General features: G+C 38.4%; 2 protein-coding genes across 3 annotated transcripts; both read left to right on the top strand.

Annotated features, from left to right (window-relative positions):
* Nucleotides 1–479: 479 nt before the first annotated feature.
* LOC140951682 (protein MFI-like) lies at nucleotides 480–12,018 on the top strand. The gene is made up of 13 exons (XM_073400993.1): nucleotides 480–683; nucleotides 1,001–1,053; nucleotides 2,217–2,305; nucleotides 2,504–2,651; nucleotides 3,498–3,827; nucleotides 4,380–4,472; nucleotides 5,106–5,159; nucleotides 6,290–6,440; nucleotides 7,087–7,223; nucleotides 7,996–8,060; nucleotides 9,787–9,957; nucleotides 10,570–10,625; nucleotides 11,873–12,018. Exons 1-13 carry the CDS (start codon nucleotides 623–625, stop codon nucleotides 11,926–11,928), a joined length of 1,464 nt encoding a protein of 487 aa, XP_073257094.1. The 5' UTR covers nucleotides 480–622; the 3' UTR covers nucleotides 11,929–12,018.
* A 1,334-nt stretch (nucleotides 12,019–13,352) lies between these two features.
* On the top strand, nucleotides 13,353–23,453 carry LOC140951668 (myophilin-like). 2 transcript variants are annotated; one of them, XM_073400981.1, is made up of 6 exons: nucleotides 13,353–13,501; nucleotides 15,823–15,962; nucleotides 17,845–17,932; nucleotides 19,744–19,851; nucleotides 20,247–20,279; nucleotides 23,030–23,453. In XM_073400981.1, the coding sequence occupies exons 1-6, from the start codon at nucleotides 13,454–13,456 to the stop codon at nucleotides 23,225–23,227; spliced, it is 615 nt and encodes a 204-aa protein (XP_073257082.1). In that variant the 5' UTR covers nucleotides 13,353–13,453; the 3' UTR covers nucleotides 23,228–23,453. The 2 variants fall into 2 exon arrangements, with proteins under 2 accessions (XP_073257082.1, XP_073257074.1); XM_073400973.1 differs by lacking the exon at nucleotides 23,030–23,453 and adding an exon at nucleotides 20,884–21,889 and having other exon boundaries at nucleotides 13,355–13,501.
* The last annotated feature ends 53 nt before the right edge of the window (nucleotides 23,454–23,506 follow it).

The raw sequence follows: 23,506 nt of genomic DNA, 5'->3' as shown, positions 1-23,506 counted from the left end.
GCACTAGAAGACCTAGAACCACCTTTCCAAAATTTCCTATGAATTTGTCTGTGAGAAAGTTCCGGGAAAATTGCAGACAAATATATGGAAAATCTAAAGCAAGCCTATGGGGAAATTTAAGCACAGGTACGCCCCCAAATTTTTTTAGGATAATCCTTTGCTGTGTAGCTTTAGTTTACAATTGATATTTTTCTCAGAACAACCGTTTTAAGGAAATTATTCGACATTAGATTCTCATACAAACACTGTAATTTCTTACACGTTTGCGTCGAAAACCATGCCAAGGTCTATTGTCCGATGGTCGCCGATGCTGATATTTCGAGCTTGGGCGACCTGTGACAGCACAGTTTCCAAGACTCGACCATAGGGTCAGATACATACATTATGCCGGCATAATTTTGAGCATAATACTATGGATGGAGCATACAACATGGTCTAGTCGACCATGTTTGCTACCTGCCCGCAGTACATGATCAGCGGATGCTTTGTTGCTACGAAATCTTCGTGACAATCCGCCAATTTGCTCAATGTATAGCATTTTGGTGCTGGGTTTTTGCCTACAGATAATGAAAAAACATGCCTTTTTATGGCTAGATAGTACTATTTAATATCAATTTTCGCCATGTTTACAAAACTGAGTCGCGAAGAGGCGCGCAAGATTCTAGGCAGTGTTGACTTGCCAGGTAACTTTCAGCGATTACATTGATTGTGAAGTGACTTCTTGCAACGTTGTTAGTTGCTGCTATCAAGTTTATTTATTAATAATGAGACTCTGTTTCCCTTAAATATTAATGAATTTGAGTTTAAAGCCGGAGCGTCTACAAAGCACAAAATTTCGACCCGATTTTTCTGAAATGGAATTGGAGAAAAAGAAGCTTACATACAGGGCGTCTGCATTGTCAGCTTTGTTACAGACAAAGCGTCGAGAACCAAATTTACTGGCTTTCTTTTTTCTTTCTTTCTTTCTTTCACACTTGGTATTCCTACTAACTCATTGCAGGATCTACAGCAACGAATTTAAAACTTGCTCTCGCCACAAAAGCCGACAGACAGGTAAGTTTTATCTTGGTTGAAACCTAAAACTGGACAAGATATCAGTGGACAATAACATGGAAATTGGGAAGAGGGCGCTGGTAGTTAAGAAAATTGTTTGCTAAGTCATGTTTGTGAGTTTGAATACTCTTTCCTTCCATCTACTTGCATTGACGGCTTAAAAAGTTATATGTAGCTGTGACTCATCCATAATTAAGACAGTCACTGTCTGTCTGTTGTTATGCAGGGACATATGGTTTTCCTAGGGGTATGCCAATTTTCCAAATTCACCCTTACCCTTATGTTCCCAATAAGTTTGGGGATTTTCCAACCCCGGGGCCATCCCAGGTTTTCACATGCACATGATTCCCACTTTGATTGTTTATTAGTATTTTTTCTGGATTTTCTGCATTTCTTTATCGCTTATTAAGCTAGAGTTGTTACAGCAACATCACAAGCCATCACTGTACGAGTCAATTTATAGAGTATTTCTGGGTGTTATAAAACAACTTTCGCTTTGTGGTGTGGGTATATATAATGCAGTGTCTTGAGATATGTCATTTGGTGATCGCACTTATCCACAACACAAAGAAACTACTGAAGTTTTTTTGTTTTAGATCAGTCTTAGGTTGATCAAGGATTTGAACAAAATATGGTTGCCACAAATATTCAGAATAGCTGACTTAACAGTTGACTCTTTAATTACAATTAGTTTTACTAATCAGTTATTTTAAACAAGATAAACAACAATTGTAATGAAGAGAGAATCACGAACAGCATTTATGTTGTTGTTGATGTCTTTATTGACATGGTTAGTGCTATAACAAACAGTTTAAGAAAGGAGCAACAGACCTACAGAAATGAAAAATTGCACTTTAAAAATGCTGAAAGTGGTACTTCTCTACTCTGCAGTGAATGTCAACTGCTGTTAGTAGTACAGTGATTGCGGAAGCTTCTGGGCGGGGCATTTGCCTTTCTATTTTTGTCCCCGCCATGGGGTATTAGGCTGTTTTAGTGTCCCTGCCCTCAGGATCTAGTAATTTGCCATCCAGGAAGAAAAATTATTTGCATTTGCAAAAACAGGGTCTTGAAAGTTGTTATTGTGATGGAAAAATGAAAAATCAAGGAATTTTCTCCTCCAAAGTTTGGCTCATAATTTCAGATCTCTTTTTATGGTCCTACAGGAGTTAATTGCCTCAAGGAGAGATGAGCAGGAAGCAAGAATTGCTGCAGTAACTGAAATTCAACGTGTTTGGAGAGGGTACTTCACACGGTAAATATACTTACTTAAGAGCTAAACATGTAACATTTAGGTGTGACTGGTAATGTTTTACTTTTTTAGGTTCTAAAACAGGAATGCTTGTTAAAGTTATTAAGATTAATCAGCTCCTTGTGGACATTGACTGATCTCATGTTTAATTTATCATCACAATAACAATATTCATCATAACAATAATCTTTATCATTACAGATGTAAGTTGTTTGGGATTCTTCATCCAAATGCAAGCGTCATGTCTACAGCTCTTGGCAGTAGATTCATTCAAACTCCATCACGGCTTAGTGATGTAAGGACAATTACACCAATAGTTCCCCACTCTACTCCACAGCCCTCATCAAAGGTAAGGCTTGTGGTAGCTGTTGTTGGTTTTGTTCATTTTTCCCTCACCACTCCTTTCTCTGATAGCCATCATTTTCCTTTCATCAACTTCTATTCCTCCACAGCCCCTTGAGATTGTTTTTCATTGAGCCATTTATTTATGTATTTAACCGCCGCCCGGTTAGTTCAGTTGGATAAACGCCAGTCTGCCGAGTGGGAGGCCACTGGTTCAAGTCCTGGCCGGACCAACACTCGGGGTCTTTAAATGGCTGAGGAGAAAGTGCTGCCTTTGTAAGGACATCTGCAAATGGTTAAACTTTCTAGTCTTCTCGGATAAGGCAATAAACTGTAGGCCCTGTCTCACAACCCTTGCATATATAAATTCTGTGGGACGTTAAAGAACCCACACACTGTTTGTAAAGAGTAGGGGACGTAGTCCCCGGTGTGGTGGTCTATCTCTCATGGGGGAAGGGACTGTTACAGGCCCGCAGTAATTGGCGTCATGCTGTTGCGGTGACCCTGCCAATAATTGGCGAATCTAACAAAATAAAATAAAAAATGTTTTCATCCTCTGTTTTCTATGAGTTTTTGTTTGTTCCTGATGTATGAAAAGAAAAGATAAACAGTCAAACAACAACAACAAAGAAAATTAACACCCAAAGGATTTAAATGATAATAGGACAATGTTTGTTGTTGAAACAAAAGTCACATGCAAAAATTCAGAAACAGAATAACATTTACGTGCTGCACATAATGCAGACAGAATAAACAGTCATGATATTGCTTATGTTTGTGTTTAGTACTGAGGATATAATAATTTTAAATGTATTTAACCATGGCTTATGGTATTGTTCTCAAAACACTACAGGGGCGTTCAGTGCCTGCTTATGCCTTGCCTAGAACAAAGAAGAGATATAAAGAGTATTGTGAGCGTGTTGTTGCAGAACAAGGACCATCATGTAAGCTGATGACGTACACAGAATTCTGTGCTCTACTTATACAAGAATGGTGGCGTTCAGTATTATTAAAGCCAGACATGCCCAGGCCTCCTCCACCAACTACAGATGGGGGAGTGTCAGTATCAGGAGCTGTGAGTGAGCGTGTGGACACAGCTGGAACTGAGGGGTCCGAAAAAAGACAAATCATTAACAGAGAAGAAGCAGCAAAGATTATTCAGAGATCTTGGAGACAACATATTGTAAGACTAAGAAGATTTATTTGGACTAATTTTTAGTGTAGACTCATTAGTATCTTTCTGTTGTACCTTGAAAATTGCTTTCTGCCTCAATCTTCCAGGGTCCGTCTGCTCAGACAAATTGAAAAAGGCAATTATTGCTAACCCTGGATTAACTTTTAATCTAGGTTCCTTTTTCTCATGTTAAAGTTAGTTGTTTTAGAGAATCTGGGAAAATACAACTCTAGGCTTAAAAAATTTACAATAATTTATCTAAAAGTGAGAGTGAAATTAAGTCTTGCCATGTTAACATAGACTAGGAGTGAAAGGGGTTTAAGGTATAGAGGAACCTTGATTCAATGAACCTCTACATAACGAAGTCCTCGATATAACGAATGATATTGATCCTAGCCCCAGTAATAGTAAAATATATGAAAAAGGTTTACCTCGATAAAATGAAACCTCATTATGAAGAACATATTTTGTTAGTCCCTTGGCCCTTTGTTCTGTTAAGGTTCCACTGTAGCTTACAGCCTGGGATGAAAAAAACTGTCTCTGTATTATTTTGCTTTTTAGGATGTTCAGGTATACAGGTACTACAGAGACTTAATCAACTTTAAAAGCCGCGGAGACCCTTCTTCAATGCTTAAATGTATCAATCCAAGAGAGGTATTTTCATTTTGAAATGTGGTATATTTTATTTTTATTTTATATTTTTATCTCTAGCGCTTTGTTCAGTTTAAAATTCTGATCATCTGCCTGACCACTTAATCCCTAGTGTCCTTAATAAAATCATTGGTAAACAGCTCAGTGTGTACTATTGAGTTATGGTTGCATGAGGGAGGTTGTAGTTTTGTCATGAATATAAAAACCCCTTCAGTCCATTATGAAGTTTTGCTAAATTTAATTACATGTATTAAACTGAACTAACTTTCCAAGAAGAGGTACTTGAAGCTCCTCCTAAAAACAATCTTCTGCCAAAATGTTTAAAACCCATTGTTGAGGCCCTCTTAGCAGGGGAAATTTCATATACATGTACAGTCATTTCTCATTTTGAGGAGAATGCCTTGTTCTTGTTGGTATTGAATCTATCTTTATGTTTTATATCACCATTTCACCCAGTCTTTTGTTGCTGTTTCAAGGCCATGTTGCTTGTTGGAAAATTATTCAACCCAACAGGGCCTCATTGTTAAAACCTATTCGACCTGCAGTTCCCTCCCAGATGCCAAAAATGTATATTTTTAAGAAATGTTATTTTTGGGATCTTGTTAATGAATTTTTTTCACATTATTTTCCCTATAGGCTGAACTCTTAGATGCTGCTGCTGGAGTCCATATAAAGTTTAGGCTGGCAGGAGTGAGTACCCCCAGATACATAAATCAATGGATTGATTGATCAATCACTCAATCAATCGATAAATACATGAGTAAAAAAATAACAATTTAAAGGTAGCACATCCACTTAGTGGTTCTTAATCTACCTGATTCCTAGTCAAATTGGAAATTAGAAATGTTTGGTTTTTGAGGAGAAGGGAAAACCAGAGTAACTGGAAAAAAAACGTTTCCGACGAAAGGAGAGAACCAGAAACAAAACCCCTGGGTGTTCTAAAAAGGAAGTTTAAGACTCAGGGCTGTTACTAAGGGTCAGGACTGGGGATTCCCCCTCCCCTTCTCCCAGTTACTATGAGTGTGAACCCAGCTACTTTCATCCTGCTAGCTGTCATTTCCTTGCCTACTTATTGCATATATCCTGCAACTTGAAATATATTAAGTGGAAATCCCTTTTTGTTGGCTTTGACGCAGTCTGGGGGAGAAACATATGTGTGATGTTTACTGACCTAGTCATATGTATTAAATTCAGTGTATTACAGTCAAAGCTTGTTAATAGTGAACTTACGCAAAGGGATGGCAGAGGATAGAAGACGGCAACCCTTGTGTGACAAGCGTGACAATAATTCTGTTTGAAAATAATTTCCACCAAACTTCACCTTCCTTTTAAAAGATCTTTTTGTTGAAGATCAAAACACAGTTATATTAATAACAACAAACACACAGGTAATAGGCCTGTCACATTTGTCACACACATTTGTCACATTCGTGTCCCCAATTAGCATCAGCTAAATACATCGACACATGAATAAAGTTCATCATCATCATCATCATAACATCATCATCATCACAAGCGTTTTGCCGTCTTCTTCTTTGTGCCTTCCTAATGAGTAAGCTCACTAATATGGCTATGAAGGGGGCCATAGAAAGTGTCCATATTAAAGAGGCATCCGTTTTAAGCGGCTGGAATTTCAAGAAATAAAGCAAACTGTCCGTAATAATGAGGTGTCCATATTAAGAGGGGTTTGACTGTAATGTTACAGTATCTTATTATTGACAGCTGTCAACTTCTATATTTTTGGACCTATTGCAGTGGCTTCAAGTACATGGTCTTTATTGAGTTGGGTTTTGGCAATTTTTTTTGAAATTTTTTTCCAGGAAAAGTTCCCTCCCAATATCTATTACAAGATTTTTACTCATCGCAACATTGTAGACTTGTGTGCTAATGCCCCAAGAGATTACACACAAGCAACAACAAAACGGCTTCCTGTGGAATTTATACACAACAAAGGAATTAATGCTGAAGAGGGTGGGTACATAAAGACATACGTAGACTGTGAGCAGTCTCTCTTTTTCTTCAGATTTAGTGAAGGGGAGTGCACGAGTGCACGAGTGTCGAGCCGAGAGACGTGATTTGCTTGACGGACCAAGAAAAAAGTAGACTACTCATAGTCTGAGACATACATATAGACGTCATTACATTAGGGATGGTAATGAGAACCTCAAAAATAAGAATTAATAACCAAAACAACAACTTTGCATGTGTATCACAATTTTTTGTACATTTTGTGTGGTTCATAGCATAGCGTCTGGCCCAGAGAGATCACTGCCTGCAGAGTACAAACCCAGCTACTGCAAGAACCTAATGGGGTCATGACTAGTTATATTTAGGAAGTTTTGGATTAGAAATTTAGGGAGTATTTTAACATTTGGGCTCAAAGAATGAGGTTACAAGGTGCTCGAAGAAAGGGCCTAGTTTAAGGCGATGCTCCTTTGAATTTTGCACTGCCCAAACCTAATTGATATATATTACATTTAGCACAGCCGTTTTCATGATTGAAGCGGCCATCACATTACACATAGTCTTCGATAGAACGGAAAATACATGTAGTAAGCGTGTGGTGCTATCCTATCAATAAACTTTAACAAGTACTAAAACTCTCCTTGTTTTGTAGTTAACAGAACCGGCTGGTATCAAAGATGGGAGAACAATGGCTGGAGACTGGTGTCTGACCGAATAATGAAACAAGTTGATCAGGATCCTGTGGTTTATGAGTCAGCTCTTAAAAAAGAACAGTTCAGTTATAATAAGGTACTGTGTGGGTTCTTTCTGTTTACACAAACCAACAGGAAAAAAAATGTTAGGCTATGTTTTTACCGATACGGCGGCCATATTGAATTTATTAGATTTAAGGAGTATTATGGGATGCCCATGGGCATTCGCTCAGTATTTACGCGCGCTTTTCGGTCAAAAAGAGAACTTCAATGTATATTTCTCGGGAAAAAGGCGATCATTATTACATCCAAATACGGCACAGCGATCTTTTTTCCCATTACAATCTTTTTCTAGAAAACTTAAAGAAAAAGTGGCACGAAAAGCGCGCGTAAATACTGATGCGAGTACATCGGATCGTGCTCATGCCCCACTGGGCATCCCATAACATTTCTTAAATCCAATTAATTCAATATGGCCGCCGTATCAGTAAAAAGGTCTATTCGGCGCGATTTCTGTAATGGTGCGGAGCTGCGCCGTGTTGATCTTTCTGCGTGGACGTTTTTGTTCAGTGTGAACAGATATTCGGACCGTAGCGGAAGTGAATAAGTAGGAGCAAGGACTGGAATTCACTGAGACGGAAGTAAATATTCAGGAGTGAGGACTGCTAGTTAACCAGACTCTCTTAGCCAACCGAGCCGGCACAGTGCTCTGATGTTCGGTTTGTGTGAACGACTTGTTACAGTTCTGTGCCGTTGCCGTACAGTGTAAACAAGCCTTAGGCGTAAACATTCATATTATATTTTGTTAAAGCTCCCCCCCCTGGAATCTGCAAACTATTTGATTTCTAAGATGAATTTATTTTGTGCAGGTTACTAGAAAACAGGACCTCGAGAGAAAACGGAAAAGGAAGAAAGTGGAGTGGATGAAGAAAATGTAATTATTGCATTCTGAGTATTTTTACCACCTAATTTCCGGTCAGACCTCGCTCGTGCTTTCCAGTAAAGCATATTCATGACCATTGACCGCGGCAGGGTTAGCTCAGTTGGTAGAGCGTGTAACTGAAGAGCGGGAGGTCGTGGGTTCGATTCCCGGGACCGGGACCAACACTCATAGTCTTAAAATGACTGAGAAATGAAGGTATTTCTTTGCTCTGGAAATGGCTGGACCTACGCGTGGCTCGGATGACCACGTAAAATGACGGTTCCGTCTTCAGTAGGAGACGTAAAAATAGTGTCCCCAATTAGTACTTTGGTGCATTTCCTCGGTGACTAAACGACGACTCCACGTTTTTACTTTTTTAAATTATTGGCTGATAGAAGAAACAAACGAGCAAAAAACTCATACAATGACAACAACAATCAAACAACAACGACAACAACAACAAGAAAAATGAACTATTGGGAAACCACTTTGGCATGATCTTGCTAGCAGTTTTTTTAAAGTAGTCCATGAAAAATTTTCAAGGATGTCTTTGTCTAAGGATAGATAGGAAGGAAGAAAAGCCAAAACTGTTTTATGTAGTCTCCTGTTTTCTTTGCTTGAGACGTCCTCATGCAAACCTTCACCGCGGTCAGATAAGAGAAATTTGCAAAAGCTCGGCAAAGTACTTCAAAGATTAGGTTGTTACTTTATCTGTTGAAAGTTGAATGTATTTCCAACAGGCTTTTAATTTACTAAACTTTTTGAAAGTTTACCTAAAACGTTCCAAGTGTATAAAAACCAAAAAAGTGTGTTACTGCTGGACTTTCCTTTGCGCGAAGCTCATTATTAGTTAAAAATTGCAAAGATTGTCAAATTAACTTATTCTTTGACCGCGGTGGAACGCACTGTCTTTTAAATATGTATAAATCACCAAACCAGAAGGTTCTCTCGACTTTTTCACACCCAGAAAGTGCATGTGTTAGCCCTTTTGGACCTTTATACCGACCGAAATGACAAATTTCCCTACCATTGAACATTGCCACGGGTAAGGAAATGGTCAGGGGAAAAAAATTTGTTCAAGGTCAGGGAATTGTCAGGGAATTTCAATTTTTTAGTGAGGGAATATTAAAGTCTTCGAACGCAGTCAGGGAAAAGCGAAATGTTAAGAGTGCATATTTAGTCTTTTTCCGCTACTTTTATTGTTTTCTACTGTTTTATTTTTTTTGGTACATTTAACTGACATGAATCTTGTTGTATTGGTAGAATATTGGTCATCAGAGAATTTGAATGACAAGCTCATTTTGGGTTTTCAAGAAAACCAATCCTTTTTGCATGTCCTATGTAAATATTAAGGAACTATCAATTCGTGTACACTGCACGTGACTTGCTGAAAGCATGAATAAACGGGTAAAGATGATGCTGTGGGCGGAGAGTTGAGTCCATTATCAGGGCTTATTTGTGAAATTGTTAATTCAGCTGGTCAGGGAGATTTTACATTTGCCAGGAAAAAGGCAGGGAATTTCAGAAACCTCTGGCTTTGGCAACCATGCCTACCCTTTATATACATCAACTGGTGAAATCTCTACCCTTTGTATACTTTAAGCCTCAAAAAGGTACCCCTTCCGGGCGGAGCCTCCCAGTATAGGCCATTAAAGGGAGTACCCCCCCGCCCCCCCCAGGGGGGGGGGGCTGAAACCCCACCAGTTACACAGACTAACCCACTCTACCTTGTGCACAGGTACAAGAAAGGCATGTTGAGGGCCAGGCAGGGAGATCCGAAAACTGAGCAAGTGGTACAGTCAGTAGCTGAAGGAATGCTTACTATCACAGACACACGGGGGCAGGATGCTGTGGAAGATTGGGAAGTGGATGAACTGCTGGAATGGACAAACGGATTGAACTTTGACCAGTATGTAAAAGCACTTTTGTTACCGCGATTTTTGGTTTGTCCGGTGGATATGGTAATTTTTCCAAAACTCCTTCCAACACCAATATCTGCTAATGTTTCTAGGAAATTTATCACCCGAATTAATTTAACTATGCAAGAGAGAGTCAAGTTGTGTTGCATGTAAGTCTGAGGTAGCAGATAGACGCTTGAAAGGAAAATGGGCTCAAGAAAAACCGGGCGCGCGCGTTTCCTCATTAGAAAAATCGTTACTGCTTCTGCTGTGGACTGTTCACAGTCCCCTGTTTCATCGTAACATCGTCAGGATCGAGCGCTAAAAGGTATGGGCGGCCATCTTGGTTTCATATGTACCTAGGGGGGCGGGCGTCGGGGTTTAAAGCGGTAGGGGGAGGGAGGTAGTTTTGACACTCATCCAAGATGGCTGCCCGTAACGCAAAGCGCTCGATCTGGACGATCTTGCAGAAAAATAGGAGACTGTGATCAGTCTAATTCTGCTGCCACCAAAATTGTCTTTAAAAAGCGTCAGTCCTCGCAGATATTGCTTGTCATTACCATATGAAAGGCCTTTAGGGAATTTTTTACAAAAGTGTGATTAATCTATTTCACCTTTTTTAGATATCTTTATGACTGGAAAGAAGTTGCTACAAGTGCAGGCTCAGAGTATTTATCAGGTCAGTTTCAGAAAGACATAAGCCTGGCAACAACTAAGTTAATAGACTATTTTCAATTGTCTGCCGTATAGCAAAACCATTATATTTATACCAGTCAATGAGAAAAGGCACAACCTAGACAGTCCGTATTTTTTGCGTATTCAAGAAAGCGCGAACGAAATGTCTGAGGCGAGGCTAAAAACGGAGAGTGGTCATGTGAGGCTCGTGCGCAGCCAGCGCTTCGCGCCTTTAAAACCGCTTTTGAAACAGAAAAACACCGACTGTTCTGCACTCTAGCCACAACGTGGCAATGTAACCAAGAGAGCGATTTTCCTACGACCTTGAAGTGTAAACACGCGAATAACGATTTGATTGGTTTATCGGACGGACACGAACGCGCGTGGCCTTTGGTTGGTTAAGCGAACGCTCGGGTGAAAAAACTTCATGCCCGAAGAACTTTCTAGAAATCAATCGATACTTCGCTTTGACGAGCAAGGGTGGCGCAGTGGTGAGAGCACTCGCCTCCCACCAATGTGGCCCGGGTTCAAATCCCGGCGTTGACACCATACGTGGGCTGAGCTTGTTTTTGGCTCTCTCCCTTGCTCCGAGAGGTTTTTTTCCGGAGATTCCGGTTTTTCCCTCTCCTCAAAAACCAACACTTCCAAATTCCAATTCGATCTGGAACGCACGGAGAAGTTTAAACGAGTTTATATGGGTAAAAAAGCAATTTACAATTATTTTTACGTCATACTGCAACACGATTTTTCAATCGAGCAATGTCTTCTCCATATTAGGGGTTTTTTTTGGCGGGAAAACGAAAAGTCCATGTTTCGATCTTTTCATCCATTGGCTGATAAAACAAATAGCGAACACTTACCAAAACCATTTTTCAAGGTCATACGAAAATCGCTCTAAGCTCTTGGAACAAGTACATGTGACCTGCGCGAAGGGCGGGAAAGTCGTGAAGTTTCTTTTGATGTTAATTATGATCGGCCGATTGAGTGTCGGCCGACCGCGAAACTTGCTAGTCAGGGGAATGAGATGTTTTTGAGTTCCCTGAACGGGCTCAAGCTCGTTAAAACATTATCTTTGAAATTTTGTAACGGTGGCCAATTCTCCTTGTGAACTTGTCAACAAAACCATTTCCTTGTCCACCGCGATTCTTCTCTTATCAAAAGCAATATGTATTTAATCTGGTTTTGTTGTTGTTGTTGTTGTTGGAGGATCTTCAGTAAATTATTATTTAATGATACTCTTTGTTTTTCCAGAGCAAACCAAGTTTCTGCCTGATGACCCCTTTTCGCTGACGTTGATGTCCAGATAGCAGCGGTTTTGGCTTTTTTTTTGTATCGTGTTAATTTGTATTTCAAGTGTGCGTGTGTGTATGTTTTTCTTAAATATTATTATTATTATATAAAACCGTTTTTCAGATTCCACTGTAAATAAATATCATACAAAGATAGACTAATAAATTGTTTGGATGGCTTTTATCTCTATATTTCGTAACGCGAAACAGCAGCTACTTGCAAATGAGTGCAGAGTCCTAGCCAGGGGAAAATTCTTACCGATGCACTGTAAGAATTAAAGACATATTAACCATGTATTTTGTAGTAAGGACTAACACCATTGACACCATTGTATTATACTTCAATTTGTTTTACGTGGCAAGTGCCTCGTTTTGGAAAAAGTATTACTTAAAGTAAGTAATCTTTATTTATGCACGGTTGTACAGATTCATCAGGCGTGAAATATGAAAAATTTAAAAAACCTTCATTACATTTACTGGGTTTCGCTAAAGAGAGTATTAGAATTGTTCAATTAAGCATATACGAAAAAAAAGCCTGTTTTCTATGAATGCCGCGCCTTACTTTCGTCGCCCTAAGCAAAACTTTTCGGGTTTAAATAGGATCCCAGATCCCGGGTTCGACCCTGAGGTGCGATTTCCCCTCTTTCTAATAGAAACACCCTCAATAACATATATATAATGGCAGTGACCGTTTACGTAAGGGACAATTACAGCGGCGAGATATATCTGGTCCTTCCAACGTCCTTTATTCGCCCTTGTGGTCTTTGAGACCAGTACGTGGCGTGTCTTAATCCGAGAACTCGAGTGCTTTCTTAAATTCGATGTAATGTGAATTTAATGAATGAATTCAATTTCTTTTCAACTTGAAAACTAGGCACGTATCAACGCATTATTTTACTGCACCATTTATGGCTACTAGGTGGTAAACGTTTTGAGATGTTATCTTAATTCAAACAAATGACATTTAAAATTCTACACACGTTATTTTTTAATTTGTTGTGAAATAACCATCTTGTTTCTTCGATCGAAATATTGTAACGAACCGAACTTGCAATTCAAGATGACAAAAGTATGTAGAGTTTTTTTTTTAAGTCTAAAAATTGTGTTGTGTTATTTTTTGTAATCATTGAACTTGTCATCTAATGTCCGCTAAGAAGATTGAAAATTTGGAAGGCAGACAGTGAAGCAAGATGTTTTTTGAAATATGAAACGAACGCAGCAAAAATGTTTAGACCCTTCTTGAATTAATTGCTATTGCTGTTGCAAATCCCTTTAATGGTCAAGCGGTAATTTTTAAGCAGAACATGTTTAAAAATTGGAGGCCTTGAAAACATCTATGAATGCAGAGAGCGTATCGTGTGCCACAATCAGTATGTGTGTCACGACCTCGCCCACATTACTGGGATTCTAGGCATGAGATATCTAGGCTCGCTCAACTGTAATACATTGGTACTCTTAAGTTGGACGTGCTTTCGTGCACAACACTGAGCTAACAAGAACCATCAGCTGCGTTTTTTGTTTCGTTGGCTAAAGAGGACTCAGCATGAATAAAGCCAGGGGATATGGACTCTCTGCCGAATTAGAACGTAAGGTAAGGAAGGATCAAAACACCTGCAAAAATTTCACTGAATTAAAGTTGTGGATGTATAAGGAAAGGAATGCCTCACTTCAAGCACGTATGGCTGATCAATCGTGTCCCCATTGTCGATCGTGTCCCCAACTTTTTCGACTTATTTTTTGCGGGGAAGTAATTCATATCAGGGGAATGTCTGCGTCAGTATTCCTCTTTTTCTTTTCACAAAATGTACTTTCAAGGGCAGAAATCATGTTTGACTTAAAAGTTTGATTTTGTTACTGTCCCAGTTTTCCATTGAGCGATGAGGAAATGAAATATCTGGAGCTGTTTTTTCATGAACGCGCACTAGCATCTTTATGTTTTTCGTTGCAAACTATCGTCATTGTTCACTTTTGTGTTACTAAAATGTTTGTTTGTGTTTTGGGCTTCAAGGATTTTTCGTGTTCAAAACAGATTCTATCACGGTGTGCTGTTGTTATAAAACAATCTCCTCGGTCAGTATGGAAAAGAAAAACTATTAAACTGATGCAAACCTTCTAATTTGTTTACGTTAAGACTCATACTTATTTTTAATCCATCGAAAACGTTATGAAAGTCAAACGTGTTATTTTAATTTGCTTGGACTCCACCTTGAATACTCGATTTCATGAAAAAAAAAAATAGAGTCTCGCTCTTTTTAATGCAATCAACACGTTATCGGGTCACAGAAAAGATATTTCATGTTTTGCCGTTTGTGTGGTCAAAGTTGCATTACCATTGCACATAAATCTGGCTGTTCTATAACAATCCAAATGGTCGTTTTGGAAGCTCCTTGGAACCCCACCCATATGTGTGACGATCTTGTGAAGATGTGTGACAGATAAAAGACTGGTCTCAAGTCTATCCCAGTTTCCCGCGTTATTTCAAAATGGTGCTGCAGAAGAGACTTTCGCTACATGTACTGCTGCTTTTGTTGCCGTAAAGTATGTTCATAAATAACGTAACTGTTTGGATATAAACTTAACCAAAAAGAAAAAAAAAGATTATGCAAGTCTTAAGGTTAGTGTAGTGTGACAGCCTTACCGCTACTAACTTCAAAAAGAAACTAAAACTTCACTTTTTGAACTAGCGCAGGATTCTTATAGCTTATTGTTAGTTTATTTGTCACTAGTTATGGACTGTTATAGGACTGAATGCATGAAAACTTATTTAATCTCAGTTTTGTATCTTGTTTTACTTTTTTAGTTTAGCCTACAGTCCAATAAAATAATAATAAATAATTTCTGTCATTCTGACCACAGGCCGTATAAGCCACCGGCTTTGGCTTTACTGAGTTTGTACTATATGAGCGATGGAATAATAAAGTTAAGTTAAGTTAAGTTAATTTTATAAGATGTGAAAATCTGGTTTTTAATGCTAGTGCTTTGTACACTGCGGTTTTATACGTTCAGGGCTTATATAGTAACAAATCGATGGAGATGAATTACCGAAAACCCAATCGATTTATCGATACGCGATGGTGTGTTCGTCGATTTTTTTATGTTTTTTGATTGACTAGTTATGATATTTTGACAGGGCTGTCAACCATCTTCAAATATTAGGCTGATTTAGCAACAGAACGGGAACGTCATTTGACGACGGGAAAGCACGCGGAAGGGACTAAATTCGACTTCCGCTGTGCAATTTGCAGCTCTGCCATTGGTCAAGCCAGTTGTTTGATTTGCCCGCGCAGTCATCAACTGACGTTCCTGTTCTGTTGCTAAATCAGCCTATTGAGAAATGATAGGGAAGGGATGATAGATGACGTCATAATGCTCGGCACGTGACGTCATTTGTGAAAAAAGAGCGTGCAAAAAAGATGATGTTGGAATTGTAACATTTGACCTAATTGGTTTCCTTCCCACTAATCACGTTATTACAATGGCATACTGGAGTTTGTGAGGAAACGGTTTGATGTTAACAGCACGATAGCTCAAACGACACAAAATATTTTAAATTCCATGGTCAGAAAGTCAAATCTACAAGAAATGGCGATTATCCAGGAGATTTCAGACTCTAATCTGGAGACTGGGAGAAACAGTTCAAAATCTGGAGTCTCCTGGATTATCTGGGAGAGTTTGACAGCCCTGTTTTGATAAAATAAGTTACATCAGCGTTATCTTTCACATTTTATAAGAGAAAAAATCAAGGTCAAATTAATAATTATATGAAACCATGTATTACGCAGTACACTGGCTGGTTGTGCCTGGCTGGTTGCTAAAGTTAAATCTATGTAGAAAGAGCATTTATTTAATATGATATGCCTAATTCTGCCATAACAAGAATAAATGAATAATGGTAGCTTTGTTATTTTACAGAAAGAAGCAAAATACAATTCAGATGAAGAAGCTGATGCAATTGCTTGGGTTGAAGCTGTTCTTGGAAGAGATGTCTTTGGGGGGAAAAGTGGGCCAGATAATGTGTATGCTTGCTTGGCTGATGGCAGAGTCCTTTGCGAGTAAGACTTATTAGCAAGCTTATAAAGCAATGATGATGGCAACAACAACAGCAGAAAGGCATTAGGTTAAGATTGGGGAAACAACAACTTTGCATGTGCATCGTGCTTTTTTGTACCTTTTTTTGCCGTCAATGCTCGACTACAATTTGAAGCTTCCTATTTTCACATTTTGTAGAGGACATGAACAGAAGACAATGATTTTCTTTTTTGTGTTGTGAAATTAGATACAGTCCTCTAGAATTCAACTCCTGAAAAAATCCCAACATTTGACAATGGAATAACAGTAATGAAGTTTGAAACAGCACAAATTCACTTTTTGGGTGACATTTTCGCTGCCGTTGCCATTCTGTTGCCTTAATATTATACATTTCAGGTAATTCTAGATCTGAGGATATTAGGCTGGCCTGTGATAGACTCCCTAGGGGCTGGTTGTTTATTAAGCAAACTTAAGCAAAGACGTTTTTGAGTAACTCCCATCTACCAGACATTTTGCATCCTTGGGAAATGTTTTGGCCCAAATTTTTGCGTATATTGTCTCTATAACAGTAATGAAAAAATAGCTGGACACATTTGTTAGCGTCAAGACATATTAAAAGGGAAGGAAACGGCCTCATTTTCTGTGACGGTTTCGTGATGGCTCAGAACTGGGGACACCCATTTTGCTGGGGGTTCATTTTCAAAATCTTGATTGGTTTTGGGGGGTCATTTTTAGATAAGAGAGCATGACCTGGGGGGTCATTTAAATTTCATGAAATTAGTACAAAGCGGTATTAATGATTATGAAGACTGGAGACTGAAGATAAATTACAAGGTGACAAAGCATGAAAAATGGTGAGTGAAATGAGCTTGATCTCAAGGTAGTAGCATGAAGGTGGGAGAGCCAATGGACAAATGGAAATTCCACCTTGTTTAAGAAGATGTAAACTTTTCAGGTTTTTTTTTTTGTTTTTTGATTTTCATGACCTGACCCGAGTTTCATGTTCATCAAATAAAATACTGTGCTCAAGGAAGTTATGTGCTGTGAATACCAGTCTGTACGTCTAGGAAGCAGCGCCAATAGGCCCCCAATAGACTCAATGAATTACTGGAAATGCGTTTTGATTGACCCTTCGACCTGATCGGCAATCATGGTGCGTACCCAAATCCCAGTAAACACAGGTGAAGGGCCCAGAACAAGGATTTTAGAGCTGTTTCTCAGACTACCTTATTCATTAGTTTAGTTCCGTTGATCTGTGGAGCAGGCTACGAACACTAGCAGGTTCCAGATCAAGTCTGCATTTCAAAAAAGTTACCTTATAGCTACCTTTTGCTTCAGTTCGCAAAGAAAGTCGTGTCCAATCGCCCGGGGCTTTTGGATTTTGCTGTCGGGCTGGTGGTTTTTGTTTTTAACTTGACCGATGGGCAGCTGCTGTTTTTTGGGAAATTCAAATTACAAAAGGATTGTAATCAATCCTGCTAATCAAAAAGGGTTTAATGACTTGTGGGCTTAGTACATGCTACCTACAGCTTGCCCAAATGGCAGGCTGTAAAACTGACTTCCTTTGCACCCTGTGCTTGGATGTTGAATGTTAGCTTTAAAAAATTATAATGACCTTAAGAATACCATTTTAGCATACTGGTTTTGCTAGGTGAACATGCTTGCCCCATAGTTGTATAAAAGGCATTCCTGATTTCCCAGATATGATAATGGCTTTACCATTCTACCCAGTAGCCTACCCGTTTTTTCAGGGTAAGAGGCAATCTACCTGTAATTACCGCTATGCATACAGGTTACTAATTTACCCATAACCATACATGGAAATGGTGAATCTCTATAGGTCTCTATTATTAATTTGTATCGTCGTTTCTGATGAGTTTCCAACTTTATGTTACAAAATTACAGACTGGCCAACGCACTACGTACAGCTGATCCTAACCACAGCTGTGGTGGTGAAGTCAAAGCAAATACAATGAATCAACCATTCAAAAAGGTACTGTCTATTATAGCTATCAGTAATTGCAGATTTTTGAGTGAGTTTCTTGTTAGGGTTTCTCTTGGTCAGATGTGTTGTTACCTCCAAAACAAAAACTTGCATTCAATGATAGCGCCAACTTTAAAAGATACGTACTCCCTAGAAAAAAAGGGTCTCAATGCAATCTTGGCTGAATTGTTATTGTTAATATGTGTCTCACAGAACCTCTTAAAGCGTGGAGGAGATCAAGAGAGGCAACGGGTTGTAAATAAAGGAAAAAGGCAGTTCAAAAGGAAAAGCCAAACAAGAGAAAAAAGTCAAACTAGAGATTTATTTTGGCTGTGGTGACAATGATGTCAGTAACTCACATTCCACCAAATTACACCTTGCTATGCTTTGACTGAACCGATAACGGGATTGTGTGTTGTGTAGTGTTAAGAAAACTTCACATTGCCCTTTTCTTTTGTTGGAACCTTCCAACTCCACGTGACAAACAATGTATACATACGCACAGATGATTTGTGGGTCATATTGTCTTTGTATAATATTTTAAAAGTAATTTAAGATGGCACTGAATATACACAAATGGTTTAATGAAGGAGATCCACTTATGTGTAGTAGCACAGGACACCCAAGATTATGAACTGCATCTTAAAAATGTCAAATTGCGGGTAGGGTACTCCTGTTAAATTACTTTTGGGGTGTAATGCTGAGTCTGAGTCTCTTAAACTGTTCCAAACAAAAAGAGATGAATTTAAAACCCTGTTTTAGACAATACTATTGCCAAAAAGAAGAATCCTGTACTTTTCGCTGGCTCAGTAAAATAAGGGGAGTCACTGCAGTTTTGGACGTAAACTTAAACAAGAACAATCAAAACACTTTTCCAGAGTCAAACTGATGTATAACACACCCCTCTTCCAGAAATAAAGGGTGATTTTCATACCTTGTTTTCCAAAGTCAGGAGGAGAAATTGCATACCTGTTAAGCAGTATGTGTACACCCATATATGGGAGTATCACCCTTCCACACCCATCCCCCCTCCGCATCAATTGCAAAGGATTTTTTGGGTCGCTGACACTGGGAAAGAAATGAAAAGGGAATTTCTTTCAATGTTGAAGTGGTTGGGAAGTAAGAAGCAATGAAATTATTTTTAGGTGGTTTTGAGATGAACAAAACTGGTTAAATATGAATCCTGCTACCATGGTAGTCTATTTTTTAGCCATGAAAACCTGATCATGGTGTTAACAAACTGATGTCATCATAAATTTACTTAACCTTAAAAGCTGAGCCCCCCCTAAATTGACAATAAGACAATATCCTAGCATGAAGCAAACTCTAAAAGATTTCAAGCAAAAACAAGATGCTTTTGGAGCGTAAACTTGAGTGTCATTGTACCGTGCGTGTGTGAGGACTTTTTGTGTTGGGCACATGTGAGTGCTCCAAAAGTGGGTGAAACAGGAGATGTGGAGTCATAGTAGACCTTTCTTAGCATATAAATAGCTTGAATTTGTCCTTGGAGTTCTAATGTAAACTGGCTAACCATTAATAGCAAATGTGTATGACTACCAAAAAATGTTATTGACTGAGAGCAACCACTCTGTTTGGGACTGGCTAGCCAATGCGTGATTGAGTGGCAAAGCCATGAGGAGCAGAAGAAACGAAGAGCTCTCACATTCTTTCCTGCACCTTGATGCCCCCTTCCCCTCAGAAAAAATCAGGGAGGGAGTTCATTGTTGCAAGCTACAAGCTCTGGTTTCGACCACTTTTTCGAATTCCTGAAGTGTTTGCTTACGAGAGCTTATTTGACTGTTATTTTTTGTTTGCTTCAGATGGAGAACATTGGTAAATACTTGAAATTCTGTGAAGAACAACTTGGGGTACCAAAAGGAGATCAATTTCAAACAGTGGACTTGTATGAAAAACAAAACATGGCTAATGTGAGTATTAAAAATAATATATTAAAAACCAAGTTGCAATTAAAAAATGTTATAAATAATCCATTTTATTCTGTTCAAGATTGTAGTTTTTCTACTGTCATTGTTCAAGGGTCTTTTGTACTGGTGACCAAAAATCTATTTTTTCTATAGTTAAGGCGAGCTCATTAAAAAAATTCACATGGGTCAAAGCTAAATAAATGCAAATGAGTGAGAACAGTGGATTGTCCTTGTTAGCATTTAAAACTTTACATGTTTTAAGTTTGGCATTACATGACAAATGCAGTTACATCTGCGCAGACCTCACTTTTCCAGTATGTAGCAAACAAGGAAATAGGAGACATCTGCACGCAGACTACTTGACTGACTAACTTTACCCTTCAACTGTTATATTTCAGGTGATTTGTCAGATTCATGCTGTTGGACGTAGGGTGAGCATTATATTTTTTACTTTACCTTTTTCTTATAAAGAACTTGCATTAAGTTGCTTATCCAGCCTTTATACTCAAAGTTCCCACAGACAGTGAAAGTTTTGAAAATTGAGTGAAATGCATAATTTAAGGCCACAAACAGTGAACACATGTATGGTTACCTAGCACTTAGCTTGAATTGTATTTTGATCTCAGGGATTAAAAAGAGGTTCGAAGATTTTAGTCTTCACAAGGGAAATTTAAATTTGACTGTGCTGGTGACCTCAGTAAACTATTTAGTTCCTGGAAAAAATTAAGGAAAGATTTTGGGAGGGTAGTCAGTATGGGGGTGAACTAGGTCTGGTATAGGCTAAGGATTCCAGTGTCCTTGTGGCAATTTAATTTAACCCCCCTCCCCCCTCCCCAAGCCTCAAGAAATCAAACTTTGGTACACTACACATACCTGAACACACGACACGCTGGGCATGATATAGAGATGTGTCAACCTGCCCTGGATTTCTTTTCTCATTCTTACATACATGCACTTGCAAGCACACAGGAAAGTTTTGTAATTTGTAACAGCGTTCATACTCACGATCATTCAATCATGTGTACTCATGGGCAGGCTGCCGCAAAAGGTTTGTCAGTTCCTCCACTGGGACCAAAAGAAGCAACAGCAAATAAACGGGAATTCACAGAGGAGCAACTCAAGGAGGGGCAACATGTTATAGGCCTTCAAATGGGAACCAACAAGTTAGCTTCGCAAGCTGGTGATCACTTTGGCCGCCCAAGGCAGGTGGCTGGAGTAGATGCATACAAATAAACATCTGCGAAGGTCATCGCCAATTGACAGCACATGACGATCATAAACATACTTATTATTTTTGGTTGGAATGATATTTTTTAACCACTTTTTGATCACTGACAGAGAGTAGTTCCATTAGGTTGACCATAAATTTTCACCCTGATTTTCACTCTATCAACACTGATTAACACTGATTTGTGCATTTCTTGTTTTAATGATCTTAGTAGGTGATTTAGAAATGCATGTTTTTAGTTAAGTATAAGTGAAAATAAATTCAAACGAATATTAAGCATAAACGTTAGAAAGTTGAGCTAATTAGGATGGGCATTTGAAGTTAAAATAATCCCTGATTATAATTTTGAAAGGTTTCTTGATAAGGTCCCAGAACAAACTTTTTTCAAAGACTCAGTGAGAGTTTTTGCTAATGTTATTAGCAGATCGGTTTGTGCCTGTACTGTTCAATGTTAAAAGAAATCTTAATGAAACTGAATACTTAAAACATAGTACAACCTTCGAAAATGTCAGTAATAAGAGTTTCATTACAATGATACTTCATTTGATCGGTTATATGTTAATGTTGACTATTGACATTGTTATGCATGAGTTAAAATAGATAAATTTAATAACGTATTTGTTAGTAATGCTTTTGAATTGTCATTCAGTCGGTTTTGCTGGTTTTTGCGGGAAGGCATTTAGTTAGCTATGTTGTTAACACAGTATTTGAATACTAATGCATGCCACTTTTTTATTAACTTATTAAAGCATTGTTACTAGTAATCTTTATACTTACAGTTAATCAAGTGCAATAAAGTGGGACATAAATATACTAGTGTATTTGTATGATCATTCTTTTTAAAATAAGAAAAAAATGAAAAGCAATGAAAAGACTGGAGGGTTTTGTTTGAGCTTGAGTTGTGAAAAGTGCATGCTTGTGTTTGATTTGTTAAAGATACATAAAGCCGCTCCAAGTTTTACATACTCATGACCTAAAAAGTGATAAATATACAAATTTTTATCGTACACCAAGCTTAAGTTTTTCATCTGCTTATCCTGACCGTTGCGGTATGCCCATCCTCATTATGTCACGACATGATCAACACTGATGACTCGGTCATTTTAAGGTAAGTCATTCTTTTCATTTCATTTCATTTCACTTACTGGCAGGTATTTCTGCCTATAACAACATACCCAACTAGAAACAGCATTTAGATTTTGTCACACTCTTGTTTAAGGATTTCATTGCACACCAAATTATGACATAATAAAATGACATATATTACACATTCAATTTCTGATGTTTTGAAACTATTCAGTTTGACTTTATATCACATATATTAACAACTTGGCTTCTGTGATATGGTGGAACCATCAGTAGCTATACACTTAAGTAATGCAAGCCTTTTAAGAGGCTTGCATCAACTATGAAGTCTTAATTTAGACAAGCCAAAAGTGTATAGAGCAGAAGTTCCAATGATACCACAAACTGCCACTTATACTGCACTCTTGGCTTATACATCTTTGTAAGAGGTTTTTGGAGGGCTTATAAATAGAGGCTCATATCTGAGGGGGGCTATAAGAGAAATAGAAAGAGCTCTTTCAAACAGGCTACAGTAGGGCTGATCAAAGTACCTTTTGCATTTAGTTGTTTTTAATTAAGCCTCAAAACGTCAAAATAAATAGAATTTATATCAATACATTTGGAGGGGGCTTACAGTTATATTAATTTTTTGTTTATAGGTAGATTTAGCCTCCCACGCAGACATTTTTAGGGGAGGTTGTATTTTGTTCCTCACTACAGAGGGAGCAATGAAATATGAGCTCCCCTAAAAAGGAATGCATGGGAGGCTAAGGTAGATGGTTCAATAACCAGGGGTGCTTATGAGTGGGGGAGCTTATTAGCGGCAGTTTATGGTAATTACATAGCTTAGATTTTGATTTAATTGATTATAACTCCTTTTTTTTTCAGGCTGGTGCCAAAGGCTTGCAGGTCCCTTGTCTTGGACCCAAAGAAGCTGACGCTAATAAGCGTGAATTTACTGACGAACAACTCAAGGAGGGTCAAAACATTATAGGCCTGCAGATGGGAAGCAATAAAGGAGCATCGCAGGCTGGAGATCATTTTGGTCGTCCCAGGCAAATCGCTGGTGATAAAGCTTACAGCTAAGAGAAACATTCGTAGGATGATGATTATGGAAACAATCTTTGACTTTCATGAGCATTCAAAAATCATGGACATGATTGCTTTTTTCTGACTGACTGTGAGTTATGCATGATCTGATTAATTTGATCATAAAGGTCCAGAATAGGATTCATGAAGCTAGGACATAGTTAATTGTTCAAGGTAATATTAAACCTGGAAATTAAACAAAGCAACAGTTTAATTTTTTGTAAAGTAGTTGTACAATGTGACTTGTGCAGTGCGTGAATTAAATAATTTTGCATC

Source organism: Porites lutea, chromosome 1 (assembly GCF_958299795.1).
Source record: "Porites lutea chromosome 1, jaPorLute2.1, whole genome shotgun sequence".
NCBI classification, from domain to species: domain Eukaryota; kingdom Metazoa; phylum Cnidaria; class Anthozoa; order Scleractinia; family Poritidae; genus Porites; species Porites lutea.
Note: the sequence above shows the minus strand (reverse complement) of the source record. Positions and strands in the feature narration are given on the sequence as shown.